Source organism: Pongo abelii, chromosome 16, assembly GCF_028885655.2.
Source record: "Pongo abelii isolate AG06213 chromosome 16, NHGRI_mPonAbe1-v2.0_pri, whole genome shotgun sequence".
In the NCBI taxonomy this organism is placed as follows: Eukaryota; Metazoa; Chordata; class Mammalia; order Primates; family Hominidae; genus Pongo; species Pongo abelii.
In genome coordinates, this window is record NC_072001.2 from 87,848,759 (window position 1) to 87,872,348 (window position 23,590).

A 23,590-nucleotide genomic window follows, 5' to 3' on the forward strand; every position below is an offset into this window, starting at 1 on the left:
AGCCGGGTGTGGTGGCTCATGCCTGTAATCCCAGCAATTTAGGAGGCCAGGGCAGAAGGATTGCTTGAGGTCAGGAGTTTGAGACCAACTTGGGCAATATGGTGAGACCCCGTCTCTACAAAAAATGCAAAAGTTAGCGAGGTGTGGTGGCACACGTCTGTGATCCCAGTTACAAAGGGGCTGAGGCAGGAGGATCACTTGAGCCCAGGAGGCAGAGGCTACAGTGAGCTGTGATTGCACCACTGCACTCCAGCCTGGGTGACAAAGTGAGACCCAGTCTCCAAAAATCAATCAATAAATAAATACATATATACATACCACTCAAAAGTTACAGCTGTTTTGTTGACATTCTGAATGCCTCTAAGTAAATACAATTTTTTTAATTAAAAAAAACAACAACACATTCCTGTGCTTGCTTCTTGTGCACATATATTAAAACTTCAATGATACAAAGAAGATTAGCATGGCCCCTACCTGAGGATGACACGCAAATTCATGAAGTGTTCTACATTTAAAAACCAAAAAATAAATTTCCTTATACAACATAAAGGGCAATAAAAGAAAAGGCTAGGAAAAGTATATGTAGAAAATATATCAGAAAAAAGTTAATGCCTTTATAACATAAAGCATTGATACAAATATTATTGGAAAAAATATGAAGGTACCTGCATCTCTGCTTGCCCACCTACAATTGTGTTCCACAGAGCAGGCCCAGCCTCCCTCCCTCCCTCCCTTCCTTCTGTCTCGCTGTCTTTTTCCCTCCCTCCCTCTGTCCCTTCCTTCTTTCCTTCCTTGCTTCCTTCTCTCTGTCTTTTGTTTTCAGACAGGGTCTCACTCTGTCACCTAGGCTAGAGTACAGTGGCAAAATCATAGCTCACTGCAGCCCCAATCTCCTGGGTCCAAGCGATCCTCCTGCCTCAGTGTCCCAAGTAGCTGAGACCACAGGCGCACACCACTATACCTGGCTAATTTTTAAATTTTTTGTAGAGACAGAGTCTTGCTTTGTTTCTAGGGCTGGTCTTGAACTCCTGGTCTTAAGTGATCCTCCTGCCTTAGCCTCCCAAAGTGCTGAGATTACAGGTATGAGCCACCACACCCAGCCTCCAGTCATCTTCTTAAAATTCAAAATGTCAAATCTTCAGTGATTTCTGACTGCTCCTTGGCCCGTGATTACCACCTGCTCTAGCTGTATTCATTGCCTCTGCCCTCTAAGCACACCAAGTGCTTTTCAACCTCAGGGCCTTTGCACATGCCTCTTCCTTTGGAATGTTTTTCCCAGCTTGTCCTAGTTTATCCGTTCTCCAAGTCTTGGCTTAAATGCCACACCTCAGGGATATTTTTTTCTGACCAGTCCAGCCAAGGAAGATCCTGCCCTGTTTTTTTTTTTTCTTGTTGTTTTCTTCATAGAACTTACCACAAATTGTGGTTATTTTAATTTTTGTTCCTTTGCTTTCTTGTGTTTTGCCTGTGTCTCTCACTACATGTCAGTTCCACGAGACCAGAGCCATGTCTGTGTAATTCTCCTTTTTATCCCCAGTGCCTAGCAGAATGCCTGGCACCTAAGTGGTCTCAACAAATACTTGCTGAAGGAATGAAGTTCATAAAAAAAAGATCATGAAGTGCTTGCTTCGGCAGCACACGTACTAAAATCAGAACGATACGGAGAAGATTAGCACGGCCCCTGCGCAAGGATGATGTGCAAATTCATGAAACATTCCATATTTTTACACTGCATGCCTGTATCTAAACACCTCATGTACCCCATAAATATATACACCTACTATGTACTCACAAAAATTAAAAATAAATAAGAAAAAAAAAGAACAGGAAGGTGCGTGCCCTCTATTAACCTCTGAGGAGGGGTGAGACCAGAGGTGAGAGTAAGCAGTGAGGGGAAACTTGTGCTTTTTACTCTATACAAACCTTTTTTTTTTTTTTGAGATGGAGTTTCACTCTTGTTGCCCAGGCTGGAGTACAATGGTGCAATCTTGGCTCACTGCAATCTCCCCCTCCTGGGTTCAAGAGAGTCTCTTGCCCCAGCCTCCTGAGTGGCTGGGATTACATGCACCTGCCACCACACCTGGCTAATTTTTGTAGTTTTAGTAGAGACGGGGTTTCTCCATGTTGGTCAGGTTGGTCTCAAACTCCTGACCTCAGGTGATCCTCCAGCCTCAGCCTCCAAAAGTGCTGGGATTACAGGTGTGAGCCACCACGCCTGGCTTTTTGTTTTGTTTTGTTTTTTGAGACAGAGTCTCACTCTGTTGCCCAAACTGGAGTGCAGTGGCACAATCTTGTCTCACTGCAACCTCCTCCTCCCAGGTTCAAGCGATTCTCGTGCCTCAGCACAAGGACTGGGACTACAGGCACATTCCACCACAACCACTGATTTTTGTATTTTTAGTAGAGAAGGGGTTTCGCTATGTTGGTCAGGCTGGTCTCAAACTCCTGACCTCAAGTGATCCACCCACCTCAGCCTCCCAAAGTGCTGGGATTACAGGTGTGAGCCACCGTGCCTGGCCACAAACTTTCTTTTTTAAAAAACCTAAAGAGTCCCTTCCTTTACAATTTAAAAAATAATTAAAAAGACAAGAGAAAGGACTTCCCATTGAAAGTTTCCAGTCACCCAAGTAATGCAAATGAAAACAATGAGCTATTATTTGCTTATTGAAGTAGTGAACCTTGTTTTTAAAAAGAAGCTACTGGATGCTGTTTAGTTGTGTGGTGAAATAAATGCTCGCAGGCACAGCTGGTGCTGCTGATTTCAGCTGCTGCAGCCACGTGAAGACTCATATGGGAGTCAGTCAGCCCACACCTGGGAATGCTGCAGAAATGATCTGAGAGGAAGGAAGAGCTATATGCACAAAGATACTCATTTCAACATGTGGATAAAAACCAAATAATAGAATTGTCTGAATGGCCCAACAGCAGGGGATTGGGTAAATATGTTAGGACACATATAAAAAATGATGCTTATGTTGTAATAGTAAGTAAAAAAAAAAACAAAACAAAAAAACAAAAATGGCTACAGCACGGTTTGGCTGCTACGACAGAAACTACGTAAACTCTCTCTCGCTTTCCTTTTTTTTTTTTTTTTTTTTTTTTTTTTTTTTTTAAAGACAGGGTCTTGCTCTGTTGCCCAGGCTGGAGTGCAGTGATGCAATCCTAGCTCACTACAGCCTCAAACTCCTGGGCTCAAGCCGTCTTCCTGCCTCAGCCTCCCAAGTAGCTGGGACTACAGGCATGCACCACTGCATCCCACAATTTTTAAAATTTTTAGTAAAGACAGGGGCTCACTATGTTGCCCAGGCTAGTCTTGAACTCCTGGCCTCAAGTGATCCTCCCACCTTGGCCTCCCAAAGTGCTGGGAATACAGACGTGAGCCACTGTGCCTGGCCTAAACTCTCTCTTAAAAGAATGGAGGAAAATGTAAGAAACAACAATAACTATTATCTGAGGTGGTGAGATTATAGGTAATTTTTTCATTCTCAATAAGGTTACTATTCTTTTAGAAAGGTTAATTTTATAGAGCTTTTATAGTTTTTAAAAATAAAGTTTAACAGAAAGAGCCAACCCCTGCACTGAATCCACTATATTAACAGTGAAGGTAATGGCCGGGTGCAGTGGCTCACACCTGTATTCCCAGCACTTTGGGAGGCTGAGGCGGGTGGATTATTTGAGGTCGGGAATTCAAGACCAGCCTGGCCAACATGGTGAACCCCGTCTCTACTAAAAATCCAAAAATTAGCTGGGCGTGGTGGCAGGCATCTGTAGTCCCAGCTACTTGGGAGGCTGAGGCACGAGAATCACTCGAACCCGGGAGGTGGAAGTTGCAGTGAGCTAAGAATGTGCCACTGCACTCCACCCTGTGTGACAGAGGGAGACTCCATCTCAGAAAACCAAACCAAACCAAACCAAACCTAAACAAAACAAAACAGTGAAGGTGTTAGTGAAGTCTCCTTATCTCACTCACTCTCCCAGCTCATTGGGTGCACACGTGTATGCCTTTGGAGTCGATGTGGCAATCATCTCACCCCATTTTCCAACAGAAGAGGCAAGGTACTGTGGCTGGCTCAAGGCCACAGTGAAAAATGACCCATCTAGAGCTAGCTTTCAGACATCCCAAACAATGCTCTCTCCCCGCACCTCAGCCTCCTAAGAGGCCTTGAGAAAGATGGCAGCGAAGCCCGAAGCTGTCCTGTCTCCCAGGACTACAGGATGTAGGAGGTGAAGCACCACTTCCGTGTGTCTCAGCCAGGCCCAGGGAGTGGGAGAGCAGCTGCCAAGGGCCCTCAGGAGTGGCTGTGCTGTGTCATCCCCCTGCCGCAGGGAAGGGACCGGGACACTCACGGAGATCCACTGCTTCCTGTCGCCGACCCACTCTTCAGCCCCTGCCAGGCGGCGTTGCTTGTACTTGGAGAGTTCTTGATAGGCCACAAACTCGTTCAGAAACAGCTTGATCCCCAGCAGCTCAGCTACCACTGGGCAGTCCTCCCACGCCACACCCATCAAGAAGGCTACAGGCCGCAGGATGTAGGAGCAGATGAGCTGAGGGCACAAGGGTATGGCTGGCACCGAGGGCTGGGCCTGGGCTCTGCTAGGTCTCCAGCCACCACTCACCACCCACCTGGGGCCATTCTCTCTACAGACTAAGCGTGGTGGCCAGAAACGCACCTGGAAGCTGAGCCCTTGGACGTCCACCATGTCTCCCAGCCAGGAGAGGGCAGCATTGATGAAGTCCAGCATAGCCAGGAACGCAATCAGGTTGGCAGCGATGTTGGCGACCACCTTCACGGAGATGGCGGCCCCAGTGCTGGCTGCTTCTATGAGGTTCTGAGCATCTCTGTTGTTGGGATCAAGAATGATCATTACTGGCCTGTCTTCACAACCAGCAAGGGTCCCTATCCTATAGGCTCAAATAGGAACCCTGGAAGAGCATTTCAGAGCGGGAAATCCTAATTTTCCCTGAGACCCAGAGAGAAAAAGTGGCTGGTCAAAGCACCGGGATAAGATCCAGGTTTCTAGTGCTGAACTGTCCAAGATGGAAGCCATCAGCCACATGTGACAGGAGGCTGTCTGAATTGTGTTGTACAAAATACAGAACAGATTCTGAGGATTTAGTACCAAAAAATGCAAAATATCTCAATAATTATTATACTGGTTACATGTTGAAATGACAATACTTTGGGGTATACAGGGTTAAGTAAAATGGGTTATTAAAATCACCCATTTCTTTTCACTTTTTAAAAGACAACTACTAGAAAATGACAGGTGCCTCACATTACATTTCCATGGGACAGCGCTGCTCCAGTGCCTCAGAAGGTTGTACGGTTGGGGTCGTCCACTGTGCCCAAGCACAAGTGTCCAATGTGGTGCCTTTTCAACATTGTTTAAGGTTTAAATGTCACCTAACAGTTATTAAGACTATGACGGGATGTTAGGAGGTGAGTGAAATCAAAAATGGCACTCAGCATGTCAATGTGTGGTTGACACTCTGGCGGTCAGAGCTCAGGCACATAGAGATGGGGGCATGGGGCCTTTCTATGACTCTCCTCAACATGTACACACACCAGGCCACAGACCCAAGAACCAGGCCACACTCCCAAGCCTTGCCCAGTCCATTGTTTCCTGCTGGTCAGAGACTGGAAATTAAGATGTGAGAACAGGAGTGTACATTTTTGCAAATGCTATGGTCTGAATGTTTGTCCTTCGAGAACTCATGTTGAAACTTAATCCCTAATGTGGCAGTATTGAGAGGTGGGGCCTTTAAGAGGTGATTGGGTCATGAGGGCTCTGCCCTCCTGAATGGATTAATCCATTCCTGAATGTTGGATTAATGGATTAATGAGATAATGGGTTATCATGGGAGTAGGACTGGTAGCTTTTTGTTTTGTTTTTGAGACGGAGTTTCGCTCTGTTGCCCAGGCTGGAGTGCAGTGGTGTGACCTAGGCTCACTGCAACCTCCACCTCCCACATTCAAGCAATTCTCTCGTCCCCAAGTAGCTGGAATTACAGGCGTGAGCCTCTATGCCTGGCTAACTTTTGTATTTTTGGTAGAGATGGGTTTTCACCATGTTGGCCAGGCTGGTCTCGAACTCCTGACCTTAAGTGATTTGCCTGCCTCAGCCTCCCAAAGTGCTGGGATTACAGGCATGAACCATCACACCTGGCCTTGACTGGTGGCTTCTTAAGAAGAGGAAGAGAGATCTGAGCTAGCATGCTCAGTTCCCTGCCTGGCACCCCTCAACCCCTCGCCATGTGATGCCCTGCCCCACCTTGGGACTCCGCAGAATCCCCAGCAGCAAGAAGGCTCTCGCCAGATACAACCCCTCGACCTTGGACTTCTCAGCCTCCATAACTGTAAGAAATAAATTCTTATTCTTTATAAAGTACCCAGTTTCAGGATTTCTGTTATAAGCAACAGAAAATGGACTAAGACAGCAAATGAAGCCAAAACCAGGGCAGGGAAAGTGGAGAGATGGGCCCAGGCTAGTGGAAGACAGTGATGGACAGAGAGAACGGGACCCTCTGCTTTGCTCCCCCACCTTGTACCACTACCCCCTCTGCAGGACCTCCTGCTGTGCTCACCCATAGGTCAGTTTCACTCCTTCCTCCCTCCTAAACTTGGACTCCTCCACCTCCGGGTAGACCAGCTTGGAGAGGGCCAAAGCACAAGGGGCAGCCATCACGGAGGCTGCAATCAACGAGGTGGCATCGATCTGCAAGAGTGAGAGTGCAGGTTCTAGGTGGACAGTCAGAAGAAATGCTGGCGACCAAGGAGTGCGGCCCAGGGCAGCAAGGGCACATGTATAGTCTGTCCCACTGATATGTCCTCATTGTCATAACTGCTGTCATCACTAATAATAATAATACCTTTTATGTGTAGAAGGTCACAAGCTGTATGTATAGGACCTTCTATTTCTTCCTGGTGCTTCCCTAAGTTAGGAATGACAAATATTGTTATCCTCATTTTACAGACAAGAAAACTGAGACTCCAAAGGATTAAATATGGCTTCCCAAAATAAAGGAAGAGAAGGAATTAGAGCCCATCACATCTTTTGGCTCCAAGTTCAAGGTTCTTTCTTCCTTTTTAGGCTGTCACTGTTGACCACTAATCCCCGTTAGCTGAGGTTTCCCCCTTAGTGGAGGAATTTGTAATGGTTTCAGACAAAGCTCTAGAACCTAAGAGTTGAAATGAAATGGATTTAAGAGCTAACCCAATTCCACCTTAGTGTAGGTATGTACTAGTGTAGGAAGGTACTCCCTCTCTAGCCTCTCTCTTTGAATGCTTACTGTGACGGGGAACTCACCACTGCAAGGCAATCCATCACATCCAGTCCTGCAGTTTGAGAACTCCTTCTCAGGAAATCTCCTCTACGACAGCCACCGTTTGGCCCTCAGTCTCCTTCTGGGAGCCACGCTGTGAAAACCACTCCCAGCAAGATGGCAGAGCAATGTCGGCCCCTGGGATTCTCCCTTCCTGAATTTTTGTCTTCAATGGGACCCCAAACCCTTTGCTTCTCTGTTCTTTTCCACAGAGAAATATGACACGTTTCCCTGTATCACTGTGTCATTTACCAAGCAGGGAAACTAGAACCAACTCAGACATCTAACAATGGGAGACCGGCTAAGCATCGTCAGGCTGTCATTGAAAATGATGGTCATCAAGGCCTCACATTGAAGTGGGAAAGGGCCCACAACATTGCAGGTAGAGAAGAACCAAAACTGGGGGCAGCGGGGAAACAAACTCCAAAACGACGCATGAAAAGATTAGAAAGAAATATACCAAAACGGCAATGAATTGACTGTCCCTGGCTACTGGGGCCAGGGGTGATTTTCTTTCTTGCTTTATTTTTTTTTCCAAGACAGAGTCTTGCTCTGTCGCCCAGGCTGGAGTGCAGTGGTACAATCTTGGCTCACTGCAACCTCCGCCTCCTGGGTTTAAGCAATTCTCCTCCCTCAGCCTCCAGAGTAGCTGGGATTACAGGTGTGCACCACCACGCCCAGCTAATTTTTGTATTTTTAGTAGAGATGGCATTTCACCATGTTGGCCAGGCTAGTCTCGAACTCCTGACCTCGTGATCTGCCCACCTGGGCCTCCCAAAGTGCTGGGATTACAGGCATGAGCCACCATTCCCGGCCGATTTTCTTTTCTTTCTGCATTTTGGTATCTTTCTTTTCTTTTCTTTTTTTTTTTTTTTTTTTTTTGAGACGGAGTCTCACTCTGTTGCCCAGTCTGGAGTGCAGAGGTGCGATCTTGGCTCACTGCAAACTCCGCCTCCCGGGTTCACGCCATTCTCCTGCCTCAGCCTCCCAAGTAGCTGGGACTACAGGCGCCTGCCACCACGCTCAGCTAATTTTTTTTTTTTGTATTTTCAGTAGAGACGGGATTTCACTGTGTTAGCCAGGATGGTCTCAATCTCCTGAGCACACGATCCGCCCGCCTTGGCCTCCCAAAGTGCTGGGATTACAGGCGTTTTGGTATCTTTCAAAATGTCCACAATAATATTTTTTTAATAAACAAAAAAGCAAAATAGATGTTTCTTCTTAAAGTTTGTAATAAGCCAACTGCGTTCTAAGGTGTTAAATGAAGATAAAAAGGAGGAGGGAGGTAAGTTGAAGACAGACACTCAGGCTAATAAAAGCAGAGGGCAGGCCAGGCACAGTGGCTCATGCCTGTAATCCCAGCATTTTGGGAGGCCAAGGCGGGCAGGTCACTTGAGGTCAGGAGTTCGAGACCAGCCTAGCCAACATGGTGAAACCCCATCTCTACTAAAAATACAAAAATTAGGCCAGGCACGGTGGCTCACACCTGTTATCCTAGCACTTTAGGAGGCCGAGGTGGGAGGATCACGAGGAGAGGAGTTCGAGACCAGTCTTGCCAGCATAGTGAAACCCCATCTCTACTAAAAATAGAGAAAAATTATCCGGGTGTGGTGGTGTGTGCCTGTAATCCCAGCTACTCGGGAGGCTGAGGCAGGAGAATCACTTAAACCCAGGAGGCAGAGGTTGCAATGAACCAAGATCGCACTATTGCACTCCAGCCCAGGCAATAGTGCTAGACTCTATCTCAAAAAAAACAAAAATTAGCCTGGTGTGGTGGTGGGTGACTGTAATCCTAGCTATTTGGGAGGCTGAGGCACGAGAATGGATAGAACCCGGGAGGCAGAGGTTGCAGTGAGCCGAGCACTCCAGCCTGGGCGACAGAGACTCCATCTCAAAAAAAAAAAAAAAAAAAGCAGAGGGCAGATCGTGGGCGCCCCTCATTACCATCTCAGGGAAGTGCCAGTCCCGCTGCTGAGAAGCCAGGCTGGAGACCCTCTCAGGCTCTGAATCCCAGGTATTGTGTCCTTCTTCTTTTTCTAAACCCCAGTTGTTTCTTTTTAATGATCGACAAAACTCCTTAAAACGTGGACAAGAATTGGCAGCAGCCTGATACCTCCCCAGGGCCCTGTGTGGACACTGGGTGTGCAAGCCTGGGCCCCTGCGCCTTGCTGGATGAAACCCACTTAGGGCAGGTGTCCTCTCTGGACTTTCTGGGCTGGGCTTTGGGACTTCATCTGCTTCCTCCTCAGTTGCCCAGCACCAGCTGGGATGGTGCCACACCTGGAATCTTGGGATTTTCCCTCCACCAGGCAGGACCCTGCTCCTTCCTCTGACTTGTAGATCACATCTGGTTTGTAAACCTGAGTCACAGCAGAGAACACACCCTGCAGTTGTCACATTCCTGGACACTGTTCCCTGGGTGACCCAGTTGTGGTCACAGCCTCAAATGCTGCAGTTGCTAGTTTCCAGCTCATCATGGAAAGGGCTGAATCCTGCACAGGCAGGGCTCCCTGGGCACTGGGCCAGCCCACACCCACCTCCACACTGCCAGCTACTCTGCAGGGCTGTGACATTCCCCAGCCCTGCCTCCCAGGCACCTGGTCAGGAGAGCCTTCCATCCTAGCATCCCAGGGCCCACGCCCGCCCATGACCCTTCTCTCTCTGACCCAAAGGGTCTCGCTCTGTCACCCAGGCTGGAGTGTAATGGCATGATCATGGCTCACTATAGCCTTGACCTCCTGGGCTCAAGTTCCTCCCACTTCAGCCTCCCCAATACCTGGGACTATAGATGTGTGCCACCATGCCCAAGTAATTTTTTATTTTTTAAATTTTTTGTGGAGATAGGGGTCTCCCTATGTTGCCCATGCTGGTCTCAAGCTCCTGGTCTCAGCCATCCTCCTGCCTTGGCCTCCCAAAGTACTGGAATGACAGGCATGAGCCACTGCACCCAGCCTAGTAGCCACATTTTTTTTTTTTTTTTTTTGAAACAGTCTTGCTGTGTTGCTCAGGCTGGAGTGCAATGGCACGATCTCGGCTCACTGCAACCTCTGCCTCCCGGGTTCAAGCAATTCTCCCGCCTCAGCCTCCTGAGTAGCTGGGATTACAGGCACCTGACATCATACCTGGCTAATTTTTGTATTTTTGTAGAGACAGAGTTTCTCCATGTTGCCCAGGCTGGTCTTGAATTCCTGACCTCAGGTGATCTACCTGCCTCGGCCTCCCAAAGTGCTGGAATTACAGGCGTGAGCCACTGCGCCCAGCCATAGCCACATTTTAAAAAGGAAAAAGAAATAGGTTAAATTAATTTTAATAATGTCTTATTTAACTCAATATATCCAAAATATTTTCTTTCCACCCATGTAATCAATATAAAACTATGAATATGGATGACAAAATAAAAATTTAAAATTAATAAAACATCTTAAAATTTTTTCAATACAACTAGCCACATTTCAAGTGCTCAATAGCTATGTGTGTTTGGTGGCTACTGTATAGGACAGTGGAGATCTAGAAATATCCAGATATTAGCAATAGGAGGGATGTGCAGAGAAGGGAACCAGAGATTGAGCAACAAAGTGGTTTTAAGAATCTGGGAGCTTGGAGGCCGGGTGCAGTGGCTCATGCCTGTAATCCCAGCAGTTTGGGAGGCAGGTGGATCACCTGAGGTCAGGAGTTCAAGGACAGCCTGGCCAAAATGGTGAAACCCCGTCTCTACTAAAAATACACAAATTAGCTGGGCGTGGTGGCGCATGCCTGTAATCCCAGCTACTTGGGAGGCTGAGGCAGGAAAATTGCTTGAACCTGGGAGATGGAGGTTATAGTGAGCTGAGCTCAAGCCACTGCACTCCAGCCTGGGCAACAGAGGGAGACTCTGTCTCAAAAAAAAAAAAAAAAAAAGAACCTGGGAGCTTGAAGGAAAGGGCAAGAGAGACCCTTCTGGGATTCAGGGGCTGAGGGCAGAGCCAAAGATACTGAGGAACTGACTGGGGAAGGAAGTTAGAGGGAGTGCAGTACCGGGCTGGTGCAGTGACTGTCATGAGCCAGGTGGGGGCAGAAGAGAGCTGCTCTGGAGACAAGACGGGCAGATCCAGAGATTGAAGGGAAGGAAGGTTTGTTAGGTGCTTTTCCTCTGGGCCAGCTATAGTTTGAAGTCTGGCTTGAAGTCTGGTTTGAAGTCTGGCTGCCCCTGCTCATTCTGTGCAGCTAAAGGGAAGTGGGTACCCAGGCCCTGTCAATGGGGAAGCCAGACTGCCCAGGGCTGGGCCTGGACTTTTGCCTGAGAAAGGAAAGAAAAGAGGGCTGAGTTTTAAGCCAGGTTGTGGAAATGGGCGAGCATTCTTCCAGGGTTTAAGTTCTAAGTAATGACTAGGAAGAACACCAGGGTTATTCTTTTCGTTGGCTAAGGGGACCAGAACAAGGTTAAGACATTTAAAGCTCTAAGTTCTGAAAATATTATGGCATCCCCTCACCCAACATCCTGCCATGAAAAAAAAATTTCAGGAACAAAGTTTAGGGTTTCCATTTTTGAAATATCAAATTCCTTCTGTTGGGACTCTGAAAACACAACCTAGAATGAAGGGCTCAGAAGTAGCCTCAGAAGAAGTTTTTCTCTCCTGCCCTCCCATTTCTCAGTCCAATTCTCCTTCAAGCCTAGCCATAAAAACTAGAATTCCCCTTCTCTAAGTCAGGGCACAGAGACCAGAAGCCCTTTTCCCCAAAGCCAGCCATAAAGCCTAAAAACATTGCTCTAACTTCCCTCTGCCTTTCTGGGTAAAAAGTGGCAATAGAGAAATTAAATTATCTGACCTACCTTGTTTGACTGTAGGTCATAAGACTCCCCCTTCCAGAGAGGATCTTGCCCCATACCCAGAAGGAAGAAATGCTCAGAGAGGCCAAGAAGAGTCTACACAGACAGGCTTTGCTGTTTTTCCTCCATCCGTGGATTAGTATTAGATCACACTCTGTTTGTCCAATTCTATGTGGCCGTCCATACTTTGTTGAACCTGAGCATTAAAATGGACAATTTTCCCTGTATCTTTGGGTCTTCATTCTGAAGGCTGCCGTGTGTATACATTAAATAAATTTGTGTGCCTTTCGCCTGTTAATCTCCCTTTTGTGAGCTGATTTTTCAGTAAAACTTCAGAGGGCGTAGGGGAAATTTTCCCTTGGCCCCTACACTTCCAAAAACAATTGGTGGTGGGGTGGATGGGTGCGCCAGTTTTAATGAGCCCTTTCTAGGCCTCAGCAAGACAGGTGCAAACCAGATGACAGTCTCTAGAATTCTAGATGGGAGGGTGCCAGGCCAGAAACCAAAGCCCCTGAGCCCAAGGGGACTTCTTGAAAAGTCACGCAACAGCCAGCCCTGCCCAGACAGCTCTGTGGGATGTAGAGCTGAGCTTCTTGGTGTGGTCCAGGCGTCCGGAGTGAAAGAGAGATGGAGGGGCAGGCTGGCTGTTTGTTCACCCATCTCTCATCATCCCCAGGGACAGAGATGAGAGAGACAGGTGGAATCTGGGACTAAAGAAGTAGACAGTGTAGATCATTTTCTGGTCACCACCCACCACTCCCCCGACACACACACACACACACACACACACACACACACACACAGCATCCAGAGAGTCTGGGGGTCAGGCGAAGGCAGGGCAGGGTCAATCTCCAAATCAGCACACACAGGCCACCACGCTCTCATGCTGAATGCTACCACCTTGTGTGGAGCAACTTACCCAGCTCATGACTGTACTGCTGGGCATTTAGGCTGTCCAGTTTTCTTGCTTTTGCAAATGTTAAAATTTTGCATTTCTTGAACACTTGTGAGAATATCCCTATATCACAATTTTTCTAGCTGGATCAAAGGGAAAGAGTATTTTTAAAGTGATTGAAGCTGGATGCAGTGGCTCATGCCTGTAATCCTAATATTTTGGGAGGCCAAGGCAGGAGGATTGCTTGAGCCCAGGAGTTTAAGACCAGCCTGAGCAACATAGCAAGATCCCATCTCTCCCATCTCTACCAAAAAAAAAAAAAAATAGCCAGGGGTGGTGGTGCACGTATGTAGTCCCAGCTACTCAGGAGGCTGAGGTGGGAGGATTGCTTGAGTCCAGCAGTTTGAGGCTATGGTGAGCTGTGATTGCACCACTGTGCTCCAGCTTGAGTAACAGAGGGAAACTCTATCTCAATATATATATATATAAATACATGTTGGTGTCATGTGGAGAGTTAAAAAAGAAAAAATTAATATTTTTAAGTGCTCTATATAATAAAAGTATAATTTATTATATAAATAAAAAATTTAAAAGTGATATATGATAAAATAATAAAATATTATATATATAAAATAAAATAAATAAAAAATAAATAGACTGATAGGCATTCACCAAAAACGTTACAGTAAATTAAACTCTTACCATGAGTGGGTGAGTACCACACACTCTTGCCATTTGGAGGCACGTAAAGGGTTGCATATCACTTAGAAGAAAGATAAGTTATTATGGCTTTAATTCCTTTGAACATCAGTGAGCTTGAATACCTTTTTATAATTTATGAACTATTTTTTCCTGATCAATGATTCTCATCTTTTATTAAAAAAAAAAAAAAAGAGAGAAAGTATGTGAGTACTCAGGTGTATATACCTAAAAGACTACTTACACAGAAAGGTTTGGAATGACATTTAGGTCAGTGGTCTCAAATTGGGCAAGCATCAGAATCACCTGCGAGGCCTGTTGCACTGCAGTATGCTGGTCCCACCCCCAGCATTTCTTTTCTTTTTTTTTTTTTTTTTCCGAGACACAGTCTCACTCTGCTGCTCAGGCTACTGTGCAGTGGTGCGATCTCAGTTCACTGCAACCTCCGCCTCCCAGTTTCAAGTGATTCTCCTGCTTCAGCCTCCCAAGCAGCTAGGATTACAAGCACCCACCACCACGGCCAGCTATTTTTTTTGTATTTTTAGTAGAGATGAGATTTCGCCATGTTGGCCGGGCTGCTCTCAAATTCCTGACCTCAGGTGATCCACCCGCCTTGGCCTCCCTCGTCGTTTCTGATTCAGCAGGTCTAGGGTGGGCCCAAGAATTTGCATTTCTAACAAGTTCGCAGGTGATGCTGACAATGCTGGTCCATGGACCCCACTTTCAGAATAGGTGTTCTAAGCTATTAAAAGCAGTTACCAGGCCAGGCGCGGTGGCTCATGCCTGTAATCCCAGCACTATGGGAGGCTGAGGTGGGCAGATCACAAGGTCAGGAGTTCGAGACCATCCTGGCCAACATGGTGAAACTCTGTCTCTACTAAAAATACAAAAAAAAAAAAAAATTAGCTGGGTGTGGTGGGGCGTGCTACTCAGGACACTGAGGCAGGAGAAATGCTTGAACCAGGGAGCTGGAGGTTGCAGTCAGCCAAGATTGCGCCGCTGCACTTCAGCCTGGCAACAGAGCAAGACTCCGTCTCAAAAAAAAAAAAAAAAAAAAAAAAAATTTAATAAAAAATAAAAAAATAAAAGCAGTTACCCGTGGGAAGTGGGGTTAAGAGATTTAAAAACTTATTTGTTTCTGCAATAAGCAAGAATTTCTTTGATCATTAAGGAAATAAATTTGAGACCTTTGAAGATTTGCCTGTGAAAGCATAAATGTGAAAGCACAAGGTGTTTTACAAATGTAAAGCATTATTACCGGGCGTTTTGTGAGGGATGCATTTGAGAATTCCCCTCTGCCTGCCATGCAGTAACATTGTGATTGCTTTAAGGGCCTAATTCACACCACTGGAATTTGACCTACAAATGCTTTGTGCTTTGTAAACTGCGCAGGCAATAATTTAGGAGCAGAGGCAGGACTTGAGCCAGAGAGAGTGTGGAGAAGGGGAGGAGGGAAGGAGTAGGATGGATCTCTAGGGACAGCCCAGGTGTGAGACTGGAGAAATGAGCACAAATTTTGGAGTCAGACAGATCTGGGTTTGGCATCTCACTTACTCTGGAGCCTCAATTTTCTCATCTGGAAAATGGGGATATTAAAACACCTAGCATACTGCCTGGTACCTAGTATGCACTCAGCAAATGGAACACCGGGAAGTTTTGCCCCAGGTGGCCATGCACAAAGGCTGAGCAAATGGTCCAGCCCACCGGGCTCAGGGGAAGCCACTCCTCTTGCCAGCACAGCAGGCCCAAGAGAGAAGATCCGAGGGCTGCTCTGGCCAGGAGCTGTGTGGGGCTCCCACAAAGATGGGCTTCAGTTCCTCAACACAGCCAAGCAGGAGGGCTCTACCTACCCCAAAGGAGATGTAGGCGCCCAGCAGGCTGCCAGCAATGGTGGCGTAACCTCCGGTCATGACAACGTGGACTTCAGAGAGTGTCATGTCTGCCAAGTAGGGCCGGATCAGTAATGGAGCCTCGGTCTGCAAATAGAAAAGATGTCAGAAAAGTAGGGTGGGGGTGGTTGGGCACACCCTCCCCCTCCACAGGTCACAGTGAGTGCCGGGGAGTCCCACGGTAAGAGGCAGCAGGATGGGGTAAGGACCAGGGTCTGTACTTGGCTGAGCCTCTCTGAACCTCAACATTGTCTACCTCTGCAGAAGGACCCCCATCCCTCCCTCCCAGCCTGACAATGCTCCCCTGTGTCGATGGCCTGCCACGTGCCAGGCACCCCGCTAAGCACATCACCTTTGTTACTCACAACCTTCTGAGACAGAATTGGGCATCTCCATTTTCCAGGAGAGCAAAAGAGGTTCCTAGGGGTTCCAGGAATGACTCCTGCTCATGTAAAGGGATGGGAAGCAGGTCCAGCTGCAGGCCCAAGCTCTCTGGCAGCCACAGTGGTGGCCGAAAAGAAAGGAGCTTGGGCATTGGATGAGGGGTGCATTTCTGGGCATCTGGGCAGCCCGAAGCCCTTCATTACTCACTCAGTAACTAGTTATTGAGCACCTACTTTGTTCCAGGCACTGTTCTATAGAATAGGAACATGGGGTCAACAGGATAAAGTCCCTGTCTTCATGGGGCTTATATCCTGGGAGCAGTGGAGGGCAGGAGGGGGGCTTTAGCAGGTGGTGGGAGGATACAGATAATCAACAAGGAACCAAGCAGGTAAGCAATGTCATTTTAGACAGTGATGAAAGCTATGAAGATATGTGTGAGAATGCCTACTGGTTAGGGGTGTTTAAAACTGAGTAGGCCAGGCACGGTGGCTCACATCTGTAATCCAAGCACTTTGGGAGGCTGAGGTGGTGGGATCACCTGAGGTCAGGAGTTCCTGACCAGCCTGGCCAACATGGTGAAACCCCGTCTCAACTAAAAATACAAAAATTAGCCAGGCATGGTGACACATGTCGGTAATCCCAGCTACTAGGGAGGCTAAGGCACGAGAATCGCTTGAACCCGGGAGGTGGAGGTTGCAGTGAGCCAAAGATTGTGCCACTGCGCTCCAGCCTAGGTGACAGAGTGAGACTCCATCCCAGAAAATAAAAACAAAGAAACTGAGAAATCGGCAAAGGCCTCTCTGAGGAGGTGACATTAGGTTAGGGTTGGCTGAGACCTGAAGGAGCCAGTGACGTGGTTTGATAGCACAGCATTCCAGGCAAGCGAACAGCAGAGGGCCTAAGGCAGCAAGAAGCTCTGCAAGGTCCAAAAGCCATAGCAGTCAGCATGTCTGCTGCAGATGGGCGCGGAGGAGCTGCCTGAGACACAGGCAGAAGGGGCAGGTGCGCCACCGAGGGGCTGGGAAGCCAGGGTGAGGGGCGCACTTGCTTAGGCGGGAGTGGAATGATCTGCTTTGTGTGTTTGAAGGGTCACTTGGGTGTATGAGTGGAGGACGGATAGTACGGGAAGGAAGAAGAGGTAGGAGGAGACGGCGGTGTCCAGGTGAGAGGCAGGTGGCCCGGGCAATGGGGGGTTGTAGATGGGCCACAGAGGCAGTGCTGTGGGAATGCTGATAGACTGGATGCCGCAGTGGGGGAAGCGGAGGAAGGCAGGGCAGCTCTTCCAGCTCCGTCTGAACCATCCTGTGGAAGATGTTCCCACTTGCCGAGAGGGGAAGGGCTTGAGAGGGGCAGGGTTGATGAGGGAGGGGAGCAACAGTTCTGGTTTTTGGACTTAGCGTCTTAATGTGAGACACCCCTTAGATCTCCAAGTGTACGGTCAAGGGGCCAGTTGACCTGTCAGTCCTGAGTTCATGGGAGATCAGGACTGCAGAGCAGGACCTGGGAGACATTTAAAGCGTTTAAAGCCATGGGGCAAATGTGATCCTGCAGGGAGGGAGTGTGGATGGACAAGAGGAGAGGGCCCAGGCCTGCCACATGTAGAGAGGTTGAAATGATGCCACTGACCCCTGAAGGCTCCCCATTCCCCCCTCTTGGGGGAAATGAGGCGTAGACCTCGGCATCTAGGTCAGCTTAATCAACAGCTTGTCCAAAGTGAATTCACCTTTGCAGCGCTTCACATCGCCCAATGTCACCTTCACCTACATATTTTCCCAGCAAAACACATGGAACACATTTGCAGCCTTTCATATAAAATAACTGCTTTGCATTTTAATAGTGTTTTCCTCTTTTGCCTCATTTTGAATACCTTAAGGGATTTTTTTGACAATTTATCTGAGAGCACGTCTATCTTCATCGGCTAAAAACAAGACAAAACTAAACAAAAAATAACCAGAACAAAAACTTTCAAATCAACACACATGCACCATAGCAAAAAAGATAAAAATATTCTCCAAAGTTTCCTAAACTGTCCAGTGAAATATGGAATCTTTTGACCAGTGTGTCTCTTGGTGACTCAAACATTAGGCAGATGGGCCAGGACAGGCCTTGGCAGAGTCTCCAGAGGGCCATCCTCAGGGGGATCAGGCTTTCTGAAAGGGACTCAGCACCGAGGGTGCTTTCAGAGTCACATTTACTTTGGAAAACACATTTTAAGAAAGAGGGAGAAAAGAAAAGACAAAATGATGCAGCGGAAAAAACTCTGACCAGAAAGAAGAAAACCAGGATTTGAAGCTGTGGCTTATATGTGTGGGATCTTGGTCAAGGGATTCCCATCCCCTGAGCCTGTTTCCTCATGTGTAAAATGAGAAACTAGACTCCATCTGTAGGATTTGTGAGTCTTTGGGCTGATGAAGACCGCCTAGGGCTAGAGTGGTAAGAGAAGCCAGACAGATGACATCCTCCCTGGCATGACCCAGGCATCCCCCAAACAGAGTATCCCTGGGGCAGCAGACTTTGAGGACCCTGGGAGAAGGTTCAAATGGCTCTTCCTTGGACTGAATCAGAGCTCTGGGGATCCAGGGAAACTGCGCTCTTTGGGGAAGCTGCTGATGAGCATGAGAGTAGGAGGCTGCCATACACACCTGGCTCACAAAGATGTTTCCAGCCACACTCAGGGTCTCAGTGGCTGTGGTGCCCATGGTGACTTGCATCAGCCAGGCAATCTAGAAGGAAGCAGAGTGTTCTTTGTGGGCTGACATCAGCAAACCCCAGAGTCAGAGGGGGCTGGAGTGGAAGACCTTACCCACCTTCCTCCCAACTCCCAGCCCAGTGTAGGACCCCTTCATCTACATTTTCCCAAAAGGCCCATTCATCTTCTTCTTCCACACCTTCATTGATGGGGGCTTACCCCTTCCCAAGGCCACTCATTTCACCATAGGAATGCAGAAAGGAATTCCTGGCCAAATATATTTGAGAATTGTGAATTGCACACACACACACACACACACACACACGCACCCCTTGGAGATTACCAATACACGTTAGCTTAGTAAAGCCTCTGAGAAGTCCTGCATTAAGCCTGTTTAAATTTACATAGCATAATGTCTAGCCTAGTTTCCCTAAATTATTTGACCATGGGATTAGGCTACCTTTGCCTGGTAACATTTACTAACATGCTGTGGAACTAGAGTTTTGTGGAAAAGGTTTTGGGAAACACTGTATTAGAAAGCTTTTTTCTTTTCTTTTCTTAGAGATGAGGTTTCACTATGTTGGCCAGACTGGTCTCGAACTCCTGACCTTAGGTGATCCATCTGCCTTGGCCTCCCAAAGTGCTGGGATTACAGGCGTGAGCCATCATGCCCAACTAGAAAGCTCTTCTTTTTAATCAAGATGAAATCTGCTTCCCTGGAATTCTCTCCACTGCTGGTGCCTCTCAGGTTGCCCTTTCCCTAATCTCTCTTCTGTAAGTATTTGGAGACAACTATCCTCCCCTAACTTCCTCTTCTCCAAGCTGCTCATTCCTTATTCCTTCAACCATTTTGTAGAGGTTATGGTTTCAATCCCTTTCACTCTCCTGCTTCTAGTTCAGTTTATCATGTCCTCTTGGTTGAACACAGTCTCCAGGTGTGGGGAGAATCACCTCCTTTATGCTATGCTGTGTGTGCTCTTAACATAACTGCTATGGTTTGAATATCCCCACCTAAACTCATGTTGAAATTTGATTGCCAAATAAAATACATATATATATTTGATTGCCATTGTAACGATGTTGAGAGGCATGACCTTGAGGAGGTGATTAGGGCATGAAGGATCTGCCCTCATGAATGGATTAATGCTGTTATTGCAGGAGTAGTTTGGTTATCATGGGAGTGAACTCCTGATAAAAAGGATAAGTTTGGCCCTCATCTCTCTGTGTCTTGTGTGCTCACTTCTGCCTTCTGCCCTTCCACCACGTTATGATACAGCAAGAAGGCCCTTACCAGATGTCAGTGCCATGCTCTTGGCCTTCCCAGGCAAGGTTTCAATCTTGAAACCATACCCTCTATTTGGCCATGAGCCAAATAAATGTCTTTTCTTTATAAATTACCCAGTCTGTGATATTGTGTTATAGCAACAGAAAATGAACAAAGATAATAACCACAGGTTGTTTTTGCATTTCTGGAAGCTATCTGATGTTGCTGATTTATTCTGAGCTCAATCAGCTAAAACCTTGGAATCTTTTGCCAAGTCCAATGCTATCTGTTGCTGTCCAATGCTATCTCCTACATCCTGGTTTTGTGCAGCAGATTTTATGAACATAAGCACAGGATCTGACATTTATACCAGCTAAGTCTGGCCAATATGGTCCACTGCTACAGTCTCTCAATATCTTTTCGGTATAAATTATTTTCTTCGCTCTACACCTTTTCAGTGCCGCCTCAAAACTGCAACCTTTCCTCCAGCAAAGACCACATTAGACTTTGGTGCTATTTCTCTTTAGTATCATGACAGGAGACCCTGGGAAAGGATATTTGGTCAGCACTAGATTCTGTGAGGGTGAAGATCCTGGAAGCAGGGGATTCAGGGAAGGTATGGACCTCAGGAGCAAAGGATTCTAGGAAGGTGTGAACTCTAAGAGTAGGGGATTCTGGGAAGGTATGGGCCTCAGGAGCAAGGGATTCCAGAAAGGTGTGGAACTTGGGAGCTGGGGATTCTGGGAAGGTGGAGGCGCTGGGAAAAGGGGATTCTGGAAGGGTGTGGGCTTGGGGAGCAGTGTATTTGGGGAGGTTTGGGCTCTGGGAGCAAGGTATTCTGGGAGAGTGTGAACCCTGTGAGCTGGTGACTTTGGGAGAGCCCTGGCCCTGGGCACCAGGAACTTACCTTCAGGATCACCCACTGCATGAGGCCCACGTGGTAGAGAATCGATATGACACAGCTGAAGAAGACAATGATGGGCAGAACCTGCCGGGAAGGAGATCATAGGACCGCAGGTTAGAGGCAGGCAGGCTGCAGGGTGCCAGGTGGGGCCCAGGAGACCCCAGATAGCCCACTCCATCCCAGGCCTTGCCACTCAGATGCCTGACAGGATCTGGGAAGATGCTCTGAGATCAGTGCATGAAGTCCCAGGGTTCCACATGCAGGGCCTCTTTGGAGGCAGCCTTGTCCTCTCGGCTCCCCTCTAAATAGTGACCTACCACCAGACCATCCCCTCTCCTCAGCACAGGTAGGCCTGTGCTGTGGTAGGGTGGGGCCTGAGTGCACCACTTTTATCTCCTGCTTCTTTGTCTCTAAAATGCAAGTAAAATGCCCACATCTGAGGGTCGTTGTGAAGGTGGCAGTGTGCACCCTTCTCCATGAGCTCAATCCTTGGCCTCAGACTCTGGCCTTAACCTCCCTCTCATGCTTTGGGCCTGAATGAAGGGACCATCATCATTTTGGTGCTCCACTTCCGCTCAGCACCAACAGGCTCAGAATTAGGCTTATCCCAGACCTGAGCCAGCATCTCCTCCCATCACCCCATTTCCTATTATTAGTACCAGGCTTAACACTCCTCTTCCTTCACTCCAAGCTCACCCATTCTCCCTTCAGAATTTCTCTCACACCAATTCCCTCCTTTCCAGGCCCATGGAAAAGGAGGTTGCTTTTCTGCACGCTGGTCTTTCTTTACTGTAGTCTGATGTTTAATAACAAACTGGCAAAAAATGGAGAGATCTTTTAGTGGAAGACTAGTTTCATCACCTAGGATACAGACATACGCTAGTGCACTAAAGGTCAGGAAACAAGAATGCAGAAGCTCTCTATGGGCAGCTGTGGACTGATTTCCAAGATATGTTGTTAAATGAAAAAAGACAAGGTGTACCACAAGAGTGTATGCTATGCTGTTATGTGGGTTTAAAAAGGGGGTGGGGGGTAGCTGTGCATGGTGGCACATGTCTATAGTCCCAGCTACTCAGGAGACTGAGGCAAGAGGATTGCTTGAGCCCAGGAGTTCAAGGCCAGGCTGGGCAACATAGTAAGGTCCCCTACCTCTCCAAAAGCATGTGTGTGAGGGGCATTGTGTGTGATCTTGTATGGGCGCAGGAATCATTAGAAGGATGTGCAAGAGGCCAACAACAGCAGGTGCCTTGGGGAGGGAACTGGGTGCCTTGGGGGCCAGGGATGAGAGGAAGGTTTCTTTTTTACCTTATACCCTTTTGTGTTGGAATGTTTGCTCTATTCTGTGTCCTGTGTTCCCAACAGTTTAAAATAGTCACGTAGAACTGGTGATAGCATGGAAGCATTCTTATGCTACAATGTTAAATGGGAAAATTAGAATATTAAAATTATAGAAAGAAGCACTCCCAAATAGTCAAAGGACTTGTTTCTATGTGCTGGGGCTATGGAAATGTTGTTTTCTTTTTTCTTTATTTCTGAATTTCTCATCTGTTCCTACTTTTTTTTTTTTTTTTTTTTTTTTTTTTTGAGACAGAATCTCACTCTGTTGCCAGGCTGGAGTGCAGTGGTATGATCTCGGCTCACTACAGCCTCCGCCTCCTGGGTTCAAGTGATTCTCCTGCCTCAGCCTCCCAAGTAGCTGGGATTACAGGCACTTGCGGCCACACCGAGCTAATTTTTGTATTTTTAGTAGAGAGAAGGTTTCACTATGTTGGCCAGGCTGGTCTCAAACTCCTGACCTCAAGTAATCTGCCTGCCCCATTCTCCCAAAGTGCTGAGATTACAGGCGTGAACCACCGCGCCCAGTTGTTCCTATAATTTTCAATAATAGGTGGACATTTCTCAAGGGAAGGAGCATAGGCAGGAGAGATTTGTGGGAAGATCAGTTTGGCTTTGAACTTTGGATTTGAGATGCCTGTGGAATATCAAGTGGGCAGCTGGATAAAAGGGTTAGGGAGATCTGGGCCAGGCTTTGGCTTGGGGCTCTTTCATAAGAAGTACAGGTTGGCCCAGCATGGTGGTTCATGCCTGTAATCCCAGCACTTTGGGAGGCCGAGGCAGGAGGATTGCTTGAGCTCAGGAGTTTGAGACCAGCCTAGGAAACAAAGCAAGGCCCCCATCTCTACACACACAAAATTGTTTTTTAATAGCTAGGTATGGTGGTGCACACATCTGGTTCCAACTGCTGTGGAGGCTGAAGCGGGAAGATTACTGGATTCCAGGAGTTCTAGGCTGCAGTGAGTCATGATCATAGCACTGCACTACAGCCCAGACAACAGAGCAAGACCCCATGTCAAAAAAAAAAAAGGCCAGGCATGGTGGCTCACACCTGTAATCCCAGCACTTTGGGAGGCCGAGGCGGGTGGATCATTTGAGGCCAGGAATTCGAGACCAGCCTGGCCAACATGGTGAAACCCCGTCTCTACTAAAAACAGAAAAAAAGAAGCCAGGCTTAGTGGCGGGAGCCTGTAATCCCAGCTACTCGGGAGGCTGAGGCCTGAGAATCGCCTGAACCCGGGAGACGGAGGTTGCAGTGAGCCGACATCATCCCACTGCACTCCAGCCTGGGGGACAGAGTAAGACCCTTTCTAAAAAAATAATAATAAGAAGAAGAACAACAACAACAACAGGTTGAGGTGGCTGGTGGATGCAATTCACTGCAGAAATCACCCTGAGTG

The 23,590-nt window shown here is 47.5% G+C and overlaps 1 protein-coding gene and 2 non-coding genes across 4 annotated transcripts in view; 2 read left to right on the plus strand and 1 right to left on the minus strand.

Annotated features, from left to right (window-relative positions):
- The window catches only part of SLC28A1 (solute carrier family 28 member 1), a 93,299-nt gene that overhangs the window by 35,586 nt on the left and 34,123 nt on the right, over window positions 1–23,590 (minus strand). For both annotated transcript variants that reach the window (XM_024232294.2, XM_024232293.2), the window contains 6 exons: window positions 20,859–20,939; window positions 18,641–18,721; window positions 15,576–15,701; window positions 6,587–6,717; window positions 4,672–4,840; window positions 4,348–4,545 (listed from right to left, as the gene is read on the minus strand). In XM_024232294.2, coding sequence (XP_024088062.2) covers window positions 4,348–4,545; window positions 4,672–4,840; window positions 6,587–6,717; window positions 15,576–15,701; window positions 18,641–18,721; window positions 20,859–20,939 — 786 coding nt within the window. The remainder of the gene's footprint in view (window positions 1–4,347; window positions 4,546–4,671; window positions 4,841–6,586; window positions 6,718–15,575; window positions 15,702–18,640; window positions 18,722–20,858; window positions 20,940–23,590) is intronic.
- Window positions 409–515, plus strand: LOC112129330 (U6 spliceosomal RNA). The gene has a single exon (XR_002911732.1). It is a non-coding gene; the product is annotated as a U6 spliceosomal RNA (small nuclear RNA).
- Window positions 1,620–1,726, plus strand: LOC112129321 (U6 spliceosomal RNA). The gene has a single exon (XR_002911723.1). It is a non-coding gene; the product is annotated as a U6 spliceosomal RNA (small nuclear RNA).